General features: G+C 46.3%; 1 protein-coding gene and 1 pseudogene across 4 annotated transcripts in view; one reads left to right on the top strand and one right to left on the bottom strand.

Annotated features, from left to right (window-relative positions):
• LOC121021595 (protein DDI1 homolog 2) overlaps positions 1-14,409 on the bottom strand; it is a 39,911-nt gene that overhangs the window by 12,678 nt on the left and 12,824 nt on the right. For all 4 annotated transcript variants that reach the window (XM_040462128.1, XM_040462088.1, XM_040462138.1 and 1 more), the window contains 3 exons: positions 13,622-13,748; positions 9,112-9,239; positions 4,000-4,128 (listed from right to left, as the gene is read on the bottom strand). In XM_040462128.1, coding sequence (XP_040318062.1) covers positions 4,000-4,128; positions 9,112-9,239; positions 13,622-13,748 — 384 coding nt within the window. The remainder of the gene's footprint in view (positions 1-3,999; positions 4,129-9,111; positions 9,240-13,621; positions 13,749-14,409) is intronic.
• LOC121027155 (ubiquitin-60S ribosomal protein L40-like) lies at positions 9,296-9,704 on the top strand (annotated as a pseudogene).

Raw genomic sequence — 14,409 nt, 5'->3', positions numbered from 1 at the left:
AGAGAGAGAGAGAGAGAGAGAGAGAGAGAGAGAGAGAGAGAGAGAGACAGAGCACAATTCGAGAAGGGGGGCAGAGAAAGAGGGAGACACAGAATACAAAGCAGGCTCCAGGCTCTGAGCTGTCAGCAGGGCTCAAACTCATGAACCATGAGATCATGACCTGAGCCCAAGTTGGACACTGGGCCACTCAGGACTCCTGTAATTTTTTTTAAATTTTTGAATGTTTATTTATTTTTGAGAGAGAGACACACACAGAGTATGAGCAGGGGAAGGGCAGAGAGAGAGACACACACAGAATTCGAAGCAGGCTCCAGGCTCCATGCTGACAGCTCAGAGCCAGACGTGGAGCTCGAATCCACAATCCCCGAGATCATGACCTGAGCCGAAGTCGGACACTCAACCTAGCCACCCAAGTGCATCGCTCCTGTAGTTTTTTTATAGCATCTTACTGAATTGAAGGACGGACACATGCATACACACACACTGTATATATTCTGAAAACGAATCCTTTATTGGTCACTGTTATAAAAACTCTTTCCTAGTTTGCATTTGTTCACATCCTTTATGATGTCTTTTGATAAAAAAATTCTTAATCGTAATGTGGCCCAATCTACCAAATAATCTCCTTCTTAACTTTTAAGGAACTCTTTTTCTGCATGCGAGATATTCTCCTATATTTTCTTCTAAAAGCTCTGATACTGCTTTTAACATCTAGGTCTGTAACCCACGCCGAACTGACATTTGTGTGTGATGTGAGGCAGGGTCCGTTTTCCTATTCATTTTTTCCACAGGGACAGCCAGCTGGCCTCGCATCATTTCCTGAAACCTTCCCTCCGCTCTGTAAGATGTCCTCTGTCATTTATCAAGGTTCACGTAAGCACAGGTCTGTTTCTGTTTTAGTCCTTTGGTCCTGACATCTAGAAGGGAAAGTCATTCAAGTTATCTTGCCTATTCCTACAATAAAGGGCTGATTTTATTTATTTTTTTTTTTTAATTTTTTTTTCAACATTTATTTATTTTTGGGACAGAGAGAGACAGAGCATGAACGGGGGAGGGGCAGACAGAGAGGGAGACACAGAATCGGAAACAGGCTCCAGGCTCCGAGCCATCAGCCCAGAGCCTGACGCGGGGCTCGAACTCCCGGACCGCGAGATCGTGACCTGGCTGAAGTCGGACGCTTAACCGACTGCGCCACCCAGGCGCCCCAAAGGGCTGATTTTAAATGAGCACATCAGGTCTCACAAAAAACCTACTGAGATCTTGATGGTACCACAGTGACTACTGCTGATGAATGTGGGAGAATTCTCACCTTTGACACACCGAGTCTTCCTACCCATGACACAGCTCTCCTTTATTTAGATTTCCCTTATGATCATAGGTTTTCGGCCTGCTGTCGTAGCCAAAGCTGCAAAATGCTAAGACCTTTCCATCCACAAGGAAGGACGCGAGGGACTGAGACTTACTTTGCCTCATCCTATTATCTTCCTACCTAAAACCATGGAAAAATCAAACCCAGACTCTGAAGCAAACCAGTTTGTGGTATTACGGTCCTACTGTGTGTAGGAAAGTACGTGACAGTAACGTATTTAAACTACCCTAATTCTATATAAATCGATAAAAGAAACAAAAGACTCTAATAAACAGACAACTATATTACAAAACAAAAAAGAGAAAAATGGGTAGAAATGATCACTTGCAATGAAAGAGCAACTTACAATAAAAAAAAAAACACACTTTTTAAATCTGTAAATTAAGGGACTAAAAATTAGTAATATTTGATTGTAGAAGGACATTAAGATGAATACTGACGAAGTGCTGGAAAAGCCATTTTGGTGCAAATTAGAAATACATCAAGAGGCTTTAGGTGTTCATAACCTTTGACTCAGTAGTTTCATTGACAGGAATCTTTCGTAAGGAAAAAAATATTAAAATGTGCACCCAAAAAACCCCACAAAAATGTACTGCCATATTACAGTAACAAAATATTGGGGGAAAAAATTTATCCTAAAAGTTGACCATTAAACCCATATAAGAGAATCCCATGCATCTGCATGGTGCTTATGAAAATTATAGTAACGCTGAGAACATGTTATCTTTTCTTAAAACAGAGTATGAAATTCTATACATTATACGACCACCTTTTACAAGAATAAAATGCAAGGGAAAAGGGTCAGAAGGAGATTACTTGGTGGTTGAGTCTCAAAGGGATTTAAGGAATTAAGAAAAAAAAATTTTGGTTACAAAGGAAGGACTGAGCACATGTATTTATCTCCATTTACTCCTGAAAAATTACAATAAAAGTTTATCTTTTTTAAGGTACAAATCACTAAGGGCAAAAAATAAATATAAATAAATAAATAAATGAATAATTTAAAAAACACACACAGAAGAGACAACTGAAACGTAATTTTGGGACAGAAAGCAGAGGACAGTGAGGAAAACTGGGAAGCGAGCCAATTAACATCACAGAACCCCCAAGTGTTTCATGAACAAGTACCTCTGCAGGCAGGGGTAGAGGTGAGTCCAAAGTAGCAAGACTGGGTGAAGGTCTATGTAGGAGGCACAGTTAGACCTTGGGGTTCCCTCTTGACCTCTGCTCAGCCAGGTGACTATCTCCTTTCACCCCAACAACAGACTAGAGGTTTATTTTCTCAAGAGAGTGAAACAGAGGTGCACATGGAGAAAGACAAAGACACAAGAACCTGATTGAATCCCAGGGGGATTAAGTTTAAGTTTACTGAGCCTCTAGCCCTTTCCCCCCTTCCAACTTCCAGATCACCAAATATCGCCAAGGCTGCCTACCCAAGTAATGTTCCAAACAGCCTTTTGGTGTCCCAGTCTTCACTATGAGCAGATGCCAAGGATCACCAGGTATCTGAGAAAACCATCAAACAAATACAAAATGTAACAGAAAGGCTGGAAGGCAATGTTGAGGAAATCCCACAAACACCCACCACACCCAGGACACACGAAAGAAAGAAACAGGAAAGAAAGGAAACTATAGGACAAGTCTAGGATAGGACGTTATCCCACTGAGTAACAAACATCCTGGGGGCGGGGGAGAGGAAGTGAAAGGTACCCCTTGCGGTGGATGAAGACAGATCTACACCCAAGCGCATCGCTGTGAATTTGAAATTCCACAACACTGAGGTCAAAGAAGATTCTATAAGCTTCAGAAATGGAAAAGAAACCTTTCAAATATAGGATCAAGAACTGAGACAGCAGCCAGCTTCTCCGCAGCAACACTGACAAAAACTGTGGAAAACAAAGTGACTTCCCACTTAGCCAGACTGGTAGAGTATCGGAAAACAACAACAATGACAAATTCTGATATTTAAGGACTCCGTTTCCTCCCTTATATTCTTTCTCTGGAAGCTACCCTCCAATAAACTGAGGAGCAAAATTACAAAGAGCAAGACAGAGGATTCACATAATCCCATCTAAGCAAGAGGAAAGCAGCCTTTGGGACCCAGTCAAGAGAGATCCTAAAACAACAGCTGTGAAGCAGCTCTACAGCACTGGTCCAGTCTCTAGAAGAATCTTCAACAGGATGAACTGTATAAAGGAGATTTACACAGCTAGGTAAGTGTTTGGGGACTGAGGAACACTTAGAATACCAGATGACCAAAAGAAGACAATTACTAATTGCAAGACAAACAACACAAAGAGAAAAGCAATCATCTTCAGTTAGGTGGCTCAGCTCTCCACAGTATTTACGTGTCAGTGACAGCACGACAAACATGTTATTTCGAGATATGGAGGCGAGCACCACAAGAAATGAGCTAACATAGTTGAAAGCGGTCTCGAAGGAGCAGGAAAATAGAAGTACATAGGGACTGATTTCTCGTAACAAATTAAAACATGTACATGTGTAACTCTGACAGAACACAGGATTTAACATTTCTGGGGATCAGGCTTGCTGGATCAGGTATGCCTACACAAAACAAATTGTGAAACGCCCACTACCCTGAAAAGACTCCCACAGTGCCTTTTGCTCACCTAGATGTACCCTTCCGATGATCTTCTGGGTGCCCACTCCTTTGGCAATCCCTGCCCACCGACGGTCCACCAGCCTCATTATATTACATCTTTCTGCACAAGCCTGGCTCATAATAGTCATCTGGGCACCTGGAAGCAGAGGGAAACATCAGATAATAAAAATGAAATCCACGTTTGTGGGCAGATTAAAAACTGCAGCCTGAGGACAAGGCAGAAAGCAAGTAGCCCCCCAGGCTTTTGTCTGTGTACGATTATTCACACCTGGGTTAGTCTAGCCCTCAGCCGTTCTTGCCACGCTTCATTCGACTTTCAGTTCCACGCTGGTATCTGAAACACAGCGTAGAAACCGGATAGTGACGGAAAGAATATTTTGTTTGAATGTCTCGTTAAATTTGTTTCATGAGATGATGTTTTTAAATTTTTTTTTTTTTAACGTTTATTTATTTTTGAGAGAGAGAGAGACAGAGCGTGAGCAGGGGAGGGGCAGAGAGGGAGGGAGACACAGAATCGGAAGCAGGCTCCAGGCTCCGAGCTGTCAGTGCAGAGCCCGACGCGGGGCTTGAACTCACAGACTGTGAGGTCATGACCTGAGCTGAAGTCGGCTGCTTAACCGACTGAGCCACCCAGGCACCCCATGAGATGATGTTTTAAAACGTTACCAACAGAAAGCAAAACTACCCGGAGGGGACTTCCAGAAAGTCAAACCACATCTACAGATGGAAATGTGTTAAGTGCTCAGTTAAGCACTCCTATACACTCAGGTCAATCTTCATCAAGTATCTCTAAACATCTTACCAGATTATTTTTATTCCAATGTTGGGACTTTATAATTTACCACGTAAAACTCACCATCTCTCAAAAAAAAAAAAAAATTAAATCTGAACTCCCCATCTCTGCTCCAACAATCACACTCTGTTTCCTTTCAGGAAGAAGGCATTTAGGGTCTTTTCTCTCCTGGTTACGTGTATTCACCCACACAGCTGGAGCAGGCCCGCACAGGACACAGATACATCTCTGTTTTCACCTACAGCCCTAATCTCTCTCACAGATTCTGGTCTACATGCCTGTGTGCTCAACATTTCCATCTCAAGGCCAACAGGGCTATAAAGCTCTTTTCTCCCCCAGTAATTCTCACTTTGGATTTCTCTCTTTACCGAGGGAATTAGTTTCTTACGACATAAAACTTAACACCGTTCACTTGTGACTCCTTTTTTTTAATTTTTTTTTTTTAATTTTTTTTTTTAACGTTTATTTATTTTTGGGACAGAGACAGACAGAGCATGAACAGGGGAGGGGCAGAGAGAGAGGGAGACACAGAATCGGAAACAGGCTCCAGGGTCTGAGCCATCAGCCCAGAGCCTGACGCGGGGCTCGAACTCACGGACTGCGAGATCGTGACCTGGCTGAAGTCGGACGCTTAACCGACTGCGCCACCCAGGCGCCCCAATTATTTTTTTTTTTAACGTTTACTTATTTTTGAGAGAGAGAGAGACAGAGCATGAATGGGGGAGGGCCAGAGAGAGACGGAGACACAGAATCGGAAGCAGGCTCCAGGCTCTGAGCCATCAGCCCAGAGCCCGACGCGGGGCTCGAACTCACGGACCGCGAGATCGTGACCTGAGCCGAAGTCGGACGCTTAACCGACTGAGCCACCCAGGCGCCCCGTGACTCCTCTTTTTTAATTTTTTTTTTTTTAATGTTTATTTTGTTTTTGAGAGAGAGAGAGAGCATGAGCAGGGGAGGGGCAGAGAGAGGGGGAGACACAGAATCCGAAGCAGGCTCCAGGCTCTGAGCCGTCAGCACAGAGCCCGACGCGGGGCTTGAACCCACGAACTGCAAGTTCATGACCTGAACTAAAGTCGGATGCTCAACTGACTGAGTCGCCCAGACAGCCCCCGTGACTCCTCTTCCTTTAGCCTTCCCCTCGCTCTCTTTTTTTTTATTTTTAAAGTTTTCATTATTTTTTTTTAATGTTTATTTCTTTTTGAGAGAGGGAGAGAGACAGAACACAAGCAGGGGACAGGCAGAGAGAGAGGGAGACACAGAATCGGAAGCAGGCTCCAGGCTCTGGGCTGTCAGCGCAGAGCCTGACACGGGGCTCAAACCCACGAGCCATGAGATCATGACCCGAGCTAAAATCGGGCACTCAGCCGACTGAGCCACCCAGGTGCCTCAGCCTTCTCCCCCTTCTCAAACTCTGCTCCAACCCTGTGAGTAAGTTTTATGCAATTTCTATTTCTGACCTTCCTTCTTCTAACTATAGCAATCGGCCTAGCTCACACCCTATTCCCCTTGCTAATGGACAACTTCTCTGGTTTCCAAACCACTCTGTGGATGCATAATTTAAAGCAAGGAAATAGTCCTGCCCCTGAGGGGTACGGAATTCTCCAGATCTGTAACTATCTTTGGTCTTCCTCAAATAATCGTCTTCTTCAGATCACTCATTCCTCTGCTCACAAATCCTCCATGGCTTCTACTCTTTAATAAGATTAGCCTCAAAAAAAAAAAAAAAAAAAAAAAAATGGGGCGCCTGGGTGGCGCAGTCAGTTAAGCGTCCGACTTCAGCCAGGTCACGATCTCGTGGTCCGTGAGTTCGAGCCCCGCGTCGGGCTCTGGGCTGATGGCTCAGAGCCTGGAGCCGGTTTCAAATTCTGTGTCTCCCTCTCTCTCTGCCCCTGCCCCGTTCATGCTCTGTCTCTCTCTGTCCCAAAAAAAAAAAAAAAAAAAGAAGATTAGCCTCCAGCTACACTGTCACAGCTTCACAACCTACCTCATCCTGGCCAAACTACTTCCTGCTGCAACAGACTGAGTATCTGTGTCCCTGCAAAGTTCTTATGTTAAAACCTGACCCCCAACGTGATGGGATTAGGAGGTGGGGTCTTTGGGAGGTGATTAGGTCACAAAGGTGAAAGTCTCGGGAATGGGCTGAGTGCCCCTGCACAGGAGACCTTGGACAGCTCCCTCCCCCTTCCTGCCATGTGAGGGCACAGCCAGAAGAGAACATCTGTGAACGAGGAAGCAGGTCAGCAGACGCTGGACCTGCCTGCATCTTCACGGTGGATTTCCCAGCCTCCAGAACTATGAGAAATAAATCTGTGTTGTTTATAAGCCCCCCAGTTGACGGTATTTTTATAGTAGCCCAAACAGACTCAAATATCAGACTTCTACTCTGTTCAAAACCCTCCAATTTGACAGGAGGAAATTGTTCCCTTTGCCTCTTACTCGCGCTGACCCTCCTGCAGAGCGCCCCCTGCCTTCACTTTCTCTGATTTCCACTTACACTTTAAGACCAAGCTCAAAACTGTCCTTATCCAGTGAGTTTTCCTCTCCTTCAGTTCCAACACTCCCTGTTCGCATTACTCATTAGGCACCTTACACTTCATGGACACTGAAAGCTCTTGGCACTAGAGGAAAGTTAGATTCAAGAAGGCCCAGCAGAAGTGAAGGAAGAGAAAACTGGAGAAGGCAACTTTCCCCTTTTCTTCCCCTCTCCTCACTCCACCCCACAGAAGCTATTTACTGATGTAAAGTAAACAAGAGAAGGGTCCCTTTCACCGCTCCCCTGCCTTCTCTCAAGGCTCGGCTTGAAGCCCCATCTTCTTGCTCATGGAGACAACTCAGTTCAAAGCCATGCCTGAGCACCCCAGTCGTGGTGCGAATGTGGTCTCGATGTGTACCCAACACGCATCGGATTTTTGCTGTTGTGGAATCTGCCATCAAACAGATCTGGGGCTGGACCCACAGCCTGCTCCTCGTGACCCTGTCTACCTGAAGAGGGACACCACCTCTCAACGTCTAAGCCTCCCTACCTACAAAATAGGGTTAATAGTCAAACACAGCTCACAGGGATTTCCTGAGGACTAACTGAAATTAAGATGATTTATATTAAGCACCTGATATGTTGCCTGGCGTACAATAGAGGCTCAATAAATGTTGAGTGTGGTAATATTAGAGTCTCTTGGGTGTTTGTCTCTCTCACTCACAGGAGCCCCATTAGGCTATAGTTAGTGAGTCTTAACTCCCACTCAGCACAAGTGCCCTGCCTACAGCTTTCAACAGACATTTTTAAACCGAATAATCGGCAAATTTGCTTCTCCCAAGAATGTATGCATCTCAAGATACAAACTTTTTTTTTAAAGTAGGCATCATGTCCAGTCTGGAGCCCAATGTCTGGCTTGAACTCACAACCCTGAGATCAAACCCTGAGCTGACGTCAAGAGCTGGACATTTAACCGACTGAACCACCCAGGTGCCCCCTCAAGATACAAACTCTTAATGACAACTGAAACCTAGCATGTGCTCAAATAATTGTGGATGAACAAACGGAGGAAATTACTTGAGCAGAGGCTTCTACTCTCTAGGAACTCATCCTATCTTACAGCCTGAGGGAACTGCACAGAATGAAGACACATAAGACCACTCAGCCATTCCCGCACGGAGCTCTGTGCGATCTTGCTGAGAAACAGAGCTATTACGGTGAGAAAAGGTGCCAGCTGGTACAGGGATTATCTGAATCCTCAAGTGGGAAACTCCCTGTCTCCTGACCTGGCTGTTAAGTTCTTTAAGGCCGAGAACCCCGACACACACGCTCCCCCTCCTCGTCGTCCTGGCAAAGCGCTGGTGCACAGACCGTGCTGAAATATCTGTCTGACCTACACTCCATGCAGCCGCTTCTTACAGCTCCTTCTGCTGAACCCATTTACTCCCAAATTTCCCACAGAGATATCCAAAAAACTCAGGATGCCAAATAAGGGGAGGTAGGAAGTTAAAGGAGATCCTGCGAAAGACAAAACCAGTTAAGAAATGATTACGGGTGCCTGGCCGGCTCAATCAGTAAAGCGAGCGACCCTTGATCTCAGGGTTGTGAGTTCAAGTGCCACGTTTGGGGCACAGTTTACTTACTTACTTAAAAAAAAAAACAAAAAAAAAGATTACAAAAATAAACCTGTGACAACAGACACACACAGAGCTTGGCAAGTGACGTAACCCCCGGGCTGGTCAGGTGGCAGCCTGGAGGACTACTGCCATCTTTACCGGGGTTAAAGCAGAGTCTCCCCTTCTCCCTGTGTCAGGTCAGAATGTCGGACAGATGGACAAAGACAGAGACGTCACCTGAGTCAACAAAGGCTTTCACAGGATGTCCATTCACTTTGCAGTTAATATAAAGCATCACCACTTGGCCAAAACTTTCAGGAGCCTCTTCCATAGCTATTGTCATGTTTTCCTCGATGTTCTGTTGCCTGCAACAAACCAAGTAGAGCGAAATCATCATCTGTTTCAGAAGTCACAGTATTAAACACAGACGGGGCTTTCTCTTCCACGAGTGGCAGACGCAGAGACACAGATCTTTGTGAAGACCCTGATGGGCGAGACCACCACCCTTGAGGTTGAGCCCAGTGACACCAGTGAGAATGTCTAGGCTACGATCCAAGACCAGGAGGGCATCTCGCCTGAGCAACGGCTTCTGATTTCTGTGGGCAAACAGCTGGAGGATGGCTACAATACCCAGGAAGGGTCCGCCCGGTGCTTGGTGCTTGGCCAGGGGGTGGCACCCTCCAGCCTTCCCTCCGCCAGCCGGCCCAGAAATACAACTGCAACAAGATACCTGCCGTGAGAGCTCTGCTCGCCTGCACCCCTGCGCTGCCAACTGCAACAAGAAGTGTGGTCACAGCAATGACCTGCGCCCCAAGAGGAAGGTCAGATAAGGCCCTTCCAGCAGCTCTTTGCCTGAGGGACGGCCCCCTGACCGAACCCCAGAGCCTGTGTGCCTCAATGAAGTCTCCCTTTCACGGACTGAAAAAAAGAAACCACACACCAGATGTGTCCGTACCTTTTGCCCCTATTATAGCAGCTGAGCCCTGGAAGTGGACATTGGCACTCTCCCCTGCAGCAGGTGAGGTAGTGAGATACAGCTGGCAGAAAATCTAAAGGCACACAAATTACTTCCACGCCAAACAGTTCTGCTCCCTTTACAAGCTCAGATACGGGAAACTGAATCTCGGGAGAGTAAGAGTCAAAATCTTTTAATTCTGTAGAATGTCAGAATCTCGTGAATGCTTCCGTTTTCACGGGGATTTACTGGGCGTCTGGGTATGCGTCCTGTGTCCAGTGCACTAAAGACGGTTGGCAAAGGTGAAACACAGAGGTTTCTTTTTTTTTTTTTTTAATGTTTATTTATTTTTGAGAGGGAAAGAGACAGAGTGCAAGCAGAGGAGGGGCAGAGAGGGAGACAGAATCTGAAGCAGGCTCCAGGCTCTGAGCTGTCAGCACAGAGCCTGACGCGGGGCTTGAACCCACGAACTGTGAGATCATGGCCTGAGCCGAAGTCAGACGCTTAACTAACTGAGCCACCCAGGTGCCCCCCAAAACACAGAGGTTTCAATTGCCCTGCTGTACCCGCTGCTTCACCTCCAAGACTGGGTTTTCTATCTGTAAACGAGGGAGAGGACTCCTACTCCAGGACTGCTAAGAGGGATACGGCATCTACGACACAATGTTACCAAAAGAGCAGATGCTGGGAAAACGCACACACCTCTTTAGCTACCTGGCTATCACTTGGAAAACCACACACACACACACACACACACACACACACACACAGTTGACTTGGTCCAGCAAACGATTTCTTCAAACATTAGACAGATTCTAATTCTTAAACGAGAAAGGGATGTAAAAGGGAGTTCCAGCTTACTTCTACATCTCCGGTCTCCGTTCCCAACCTCCTTTTAAAAACATCACCAAACACTACCAACATTAATGGAAACGAGGGCAGGCGCTGGGCAACGTATCCGAAGACTGAGATACTAACAGAACAGGGCCCAAGATTGGGGAGAAATTATAACCGCAGGCGAGGGGCTAGCACATTACAGGCCGCCACCCGCGAACTTCCACGGGAGCGCAGCCACACCGCTCAGTTCCATCCTGTGGGGTCATCTATGGTCGCTCTGATACCGCGCTGGCGGACGGGAGTGCTGGTGGCGGAGACAGCACGGCCTGCGAACCCTATGATCTTCACGGTCCGGCTCTCTGTGGACGAAGTTTGCGGAGCCCTGTTCTAAAGTGCGGTGCCTGTCCTTGTCGCGGTAATACTCCACCTCAAATGAACTGCTGGTTTTAGGAGTCATTCTGTAAAATGCATGAAACTTCTCAGGAAGTCCAAGGCACCCTCGTTTAATTTAGTTGGGGAAACATGCGAGCTATTATACTCCAATGTATACATGCACTGAGGAATCGCTGGTGCAACATACCAAATAAAACCTCAAAAGGCACTTGACAGAACTACACAGCTTTTCTCTTTTGTCACATTATTAAATTTAGAGATGAACTAAAATTAGTTGTATATTCCTGACCTTGCGTTGACTCCAACCAAGATAAATTTCAGCAAAAAATCTTCTGAGATAATACCGGTTGCTTTGGCTATTCGGAGTCTCTTCAGAGGCACAAGGTCTTCTTGAAAAGACTGTACGCGTTTTCCCATTTCCTTAACCTCCCCGGGCCCCCCTCGAGCTACACAAATATGCCTCATCTCATGGCTACTCTGCCAACAGTGCAGGGTCAGGGTTCGGCTACGATACCCTCCCCCCCCCCCCCCCCCCCCCCTGGTGGGTGGAGCAAAAAAAATTTTTTTTTTTTTTTTTTTTTTTTTTAGAGAGCGAGCGAGCACGCAAGACCACACGCACCACATGTGGATTCTCATTTCTCTCTCATCACTCTACGGGGGAGACTTTACATCTCTTACGTGAGACATTTCTGGTCCATAATCCTTCACTTGAGAAAGAGAGAGACAGAGAAAGTGTGGCCGCAGGGGGGAGGGCAAAGTAGGGGCAGGGAGAGAGGGAGGGTGGGAGAAGGAGAGAAGAAGGAGAGAAGAAAGAGAAAGAGAGAGAGGGAGAGAGAGAGACAGAGAGACAGAGAAAGAGAGAGAGACTGTCCCAAGCAGGCTCTGTGCTCAGCACGGAGACTGACACGGAGCTCAATCCCATGACCCTGGGATCATGACCTGAGCTGAAATCAAGAGTCGGACATTCAACTGAGTGAGCCCCTGAACACATCTATTCTTGAGAATTATGTCAGGTTCCCTTACAACTGCAATGTGGTCAAGTTCAGAGAACACAAATTTCTTCCTATTTCTCTGGGTAGATTTAATTAGTGAGATGTTTTTGGTTTTTTTTTCCCCCCAAAATATTCATATACTAATATACTGACGCAATTAATGGGGACACTCAATCAACAAGAACACAAGTGAATGGCTAAGGTCTGGCAACTGATTCCGGCATACAATTTAAATGTCCCTGATTTCAAATGTAGTCAGAGAAATAAAAGATAAAATAACCATTATCTGACTTCTAAGCTGACAGTATAATGTAATGACCAAGTCAGGCTTCATCCAAGTAACCAAAGATTATGACAAAGAACACAGTTCTTCTTAGCTATGCAGTGGTTCCCCCTTATCTGCAAGGGATACATTCCATGACCCCCAGCAGATGCCTGAAAACACAGACAGTACTGAACCCTATACATACTATGTTTTCTTCTATATATACACACCTATGATAAAGCTTAATTTATCAGTGAGGCCCAGTAAGAGATAAGCAACAGTAATAAAACAGAACAATACTCTGTGGCAAATGTTATGTGAACGTGGTCTCTTTCAAAATACCTTACTGTACTGTACTCACCCTTCTTGTGATGATGGGAGATGCTAAAATGCCCACGTAATAAGATGAACTGAGGCGAATGACACAGGCCTTGTGACACTGTTGGGCTACTACTGACCTTCTGATGTACCTGCTCCTGGACTGCAATTAACCACGGGTAAGGTGAGGGACTACTGTGCTAAAGCCTTCACCGTTCGCAACAAACACGACATGGGGGTGGGGGGGCAGCTGTGCTTTCATTCTAACGGACTGACCACTGACCAGCATCGTTCTTGTGACTCATGATGTGACTGAGGTTGGCATTAGCATCATTATACCTGCTCTGGCCCCACCTCTTATGATGCTGATCCATCTGCCTGACTGGGGAACAGAGCACAAGCCATCTGCAGTTTTAAAGCTTCCTATGTGATGCTACCTTAGCCCCAGGTGCGAGCCACAGCATTAGGGAAACTGGAGCTGGAAATGTGTCTGGCAGTCTGTTTATCCACGGAGGCCAGCTCAAGAACTGCAGAAGGAAAATAGACCCAGGACTACAAGGGCCCATCCGTACAGGGCTCTCTAATCCAATCATGCTCAAGCCTGGGTTTAATTAGGGCTCGTGTATTATGTGTAAGGACTGAGATTCCAATCAGCCTGTACAGACAGCCTAACAGTCTCACCGAACTGGAGCTTGTGCGCAGTCCTGGGGTCATCGACCCCAGGTTGATGGGGTTGCTCTAATGATGCACCGCAGGCTAGTCCGGGAGTCTTCATTAAAGTCCCCAAGTTAGGTACCCGTACTTTGTAACGTTAAATCCACACATGAGGAGAACGGAAGAGGAGAGTGACCTAAAAGGCTGAAATTACTATCTCACATACAAAACAAGGACGCTGCCTCAAAGTAGATGCCCGACTGATACCAGGTCACCTGTCATTTGGGAAATCTGGATTCTCTAAAGCTTGCTCTTTAGGTAAAGGGTCATTACCTTATATCTTCCTCTATTTTTGCCTGAGCTTCAAGATCAAAAGGGTCGGCAGAAAAGAGACGAATCCTTTCTTGCTCTCTCCGGGCTCGGTCCTGCTGCTGTCCCTCCAGGACCCTAGAAAATTTCTCTACAAAAACAACAAGGGGGACATCTTGAGTACCACGCTATTTCCATTCTCTGTTAGTACTTTTCCAGATCAAATCGTTTCTCAAAATACAACTATAAAAGATGCAGAAAGGATGCCTGAGAAATTATTTTAAGTGGGCAATTACGTTTACTTGCTATTTCTGAGGCAAGACTACGTCCCCTAAATTCAGTGTCAAGAAATAAAGTATTTTCAAAAGTCATTTATTCCGGTAAGAGATTACCCGTCACACTGTTTCTACTCAGAGGTAACAGCATTTCAATTTAAATCCGCAGAAACAGCCATCTGTGGGGCAGATGAATGACCCCACTCCTCTCCTCCCCACTGCCCTCATTAACCTATTACGCAGAACTAAAACAGAGCGCGACCACAGGGCATGGAGTCGGTGGTGCCGTCGCAGCCCTGCGTGGGGACAGAGGGCAGCCACACCTGCAGCGGCACAGCACAAGGCGTGGGCATGACGAATCACCGTGTTGTGCCCCCGTGACTCTACCGCCAACACCGTGTGTCAGCTACGCTTCGACACAAGACCCACACGAGACCCACAGGGCACTACAGCCCCGCTTTTCCTGCCACTCCCTTGAGAATACCCCCTGCTTAGACCAGGGACGTTACATGCAAACTATTGTCAGCCCACCTACAG

This window comes from Herpailurus yagouaroundi, unplaced genomic scaffold (assembly GCF_014898765.1).
Source record: "Herpailurus yagouaroundi ecotype Mexico unplaced genomic scaffold, PumYag 77, whole genome shotgun sequence".
Taxonomy (NCBI): Eukaryota; Metazoa; Chordata; class Mammalia; order Carnivora; family Felidae; genus Herpailurus; species Herpailurus yagouaroundi.
The sequence above is the reverse complement of the archived record's forward strand: the minus strand, read 5'-3'. Positions and strand labels throughout refer to the sequence as shown.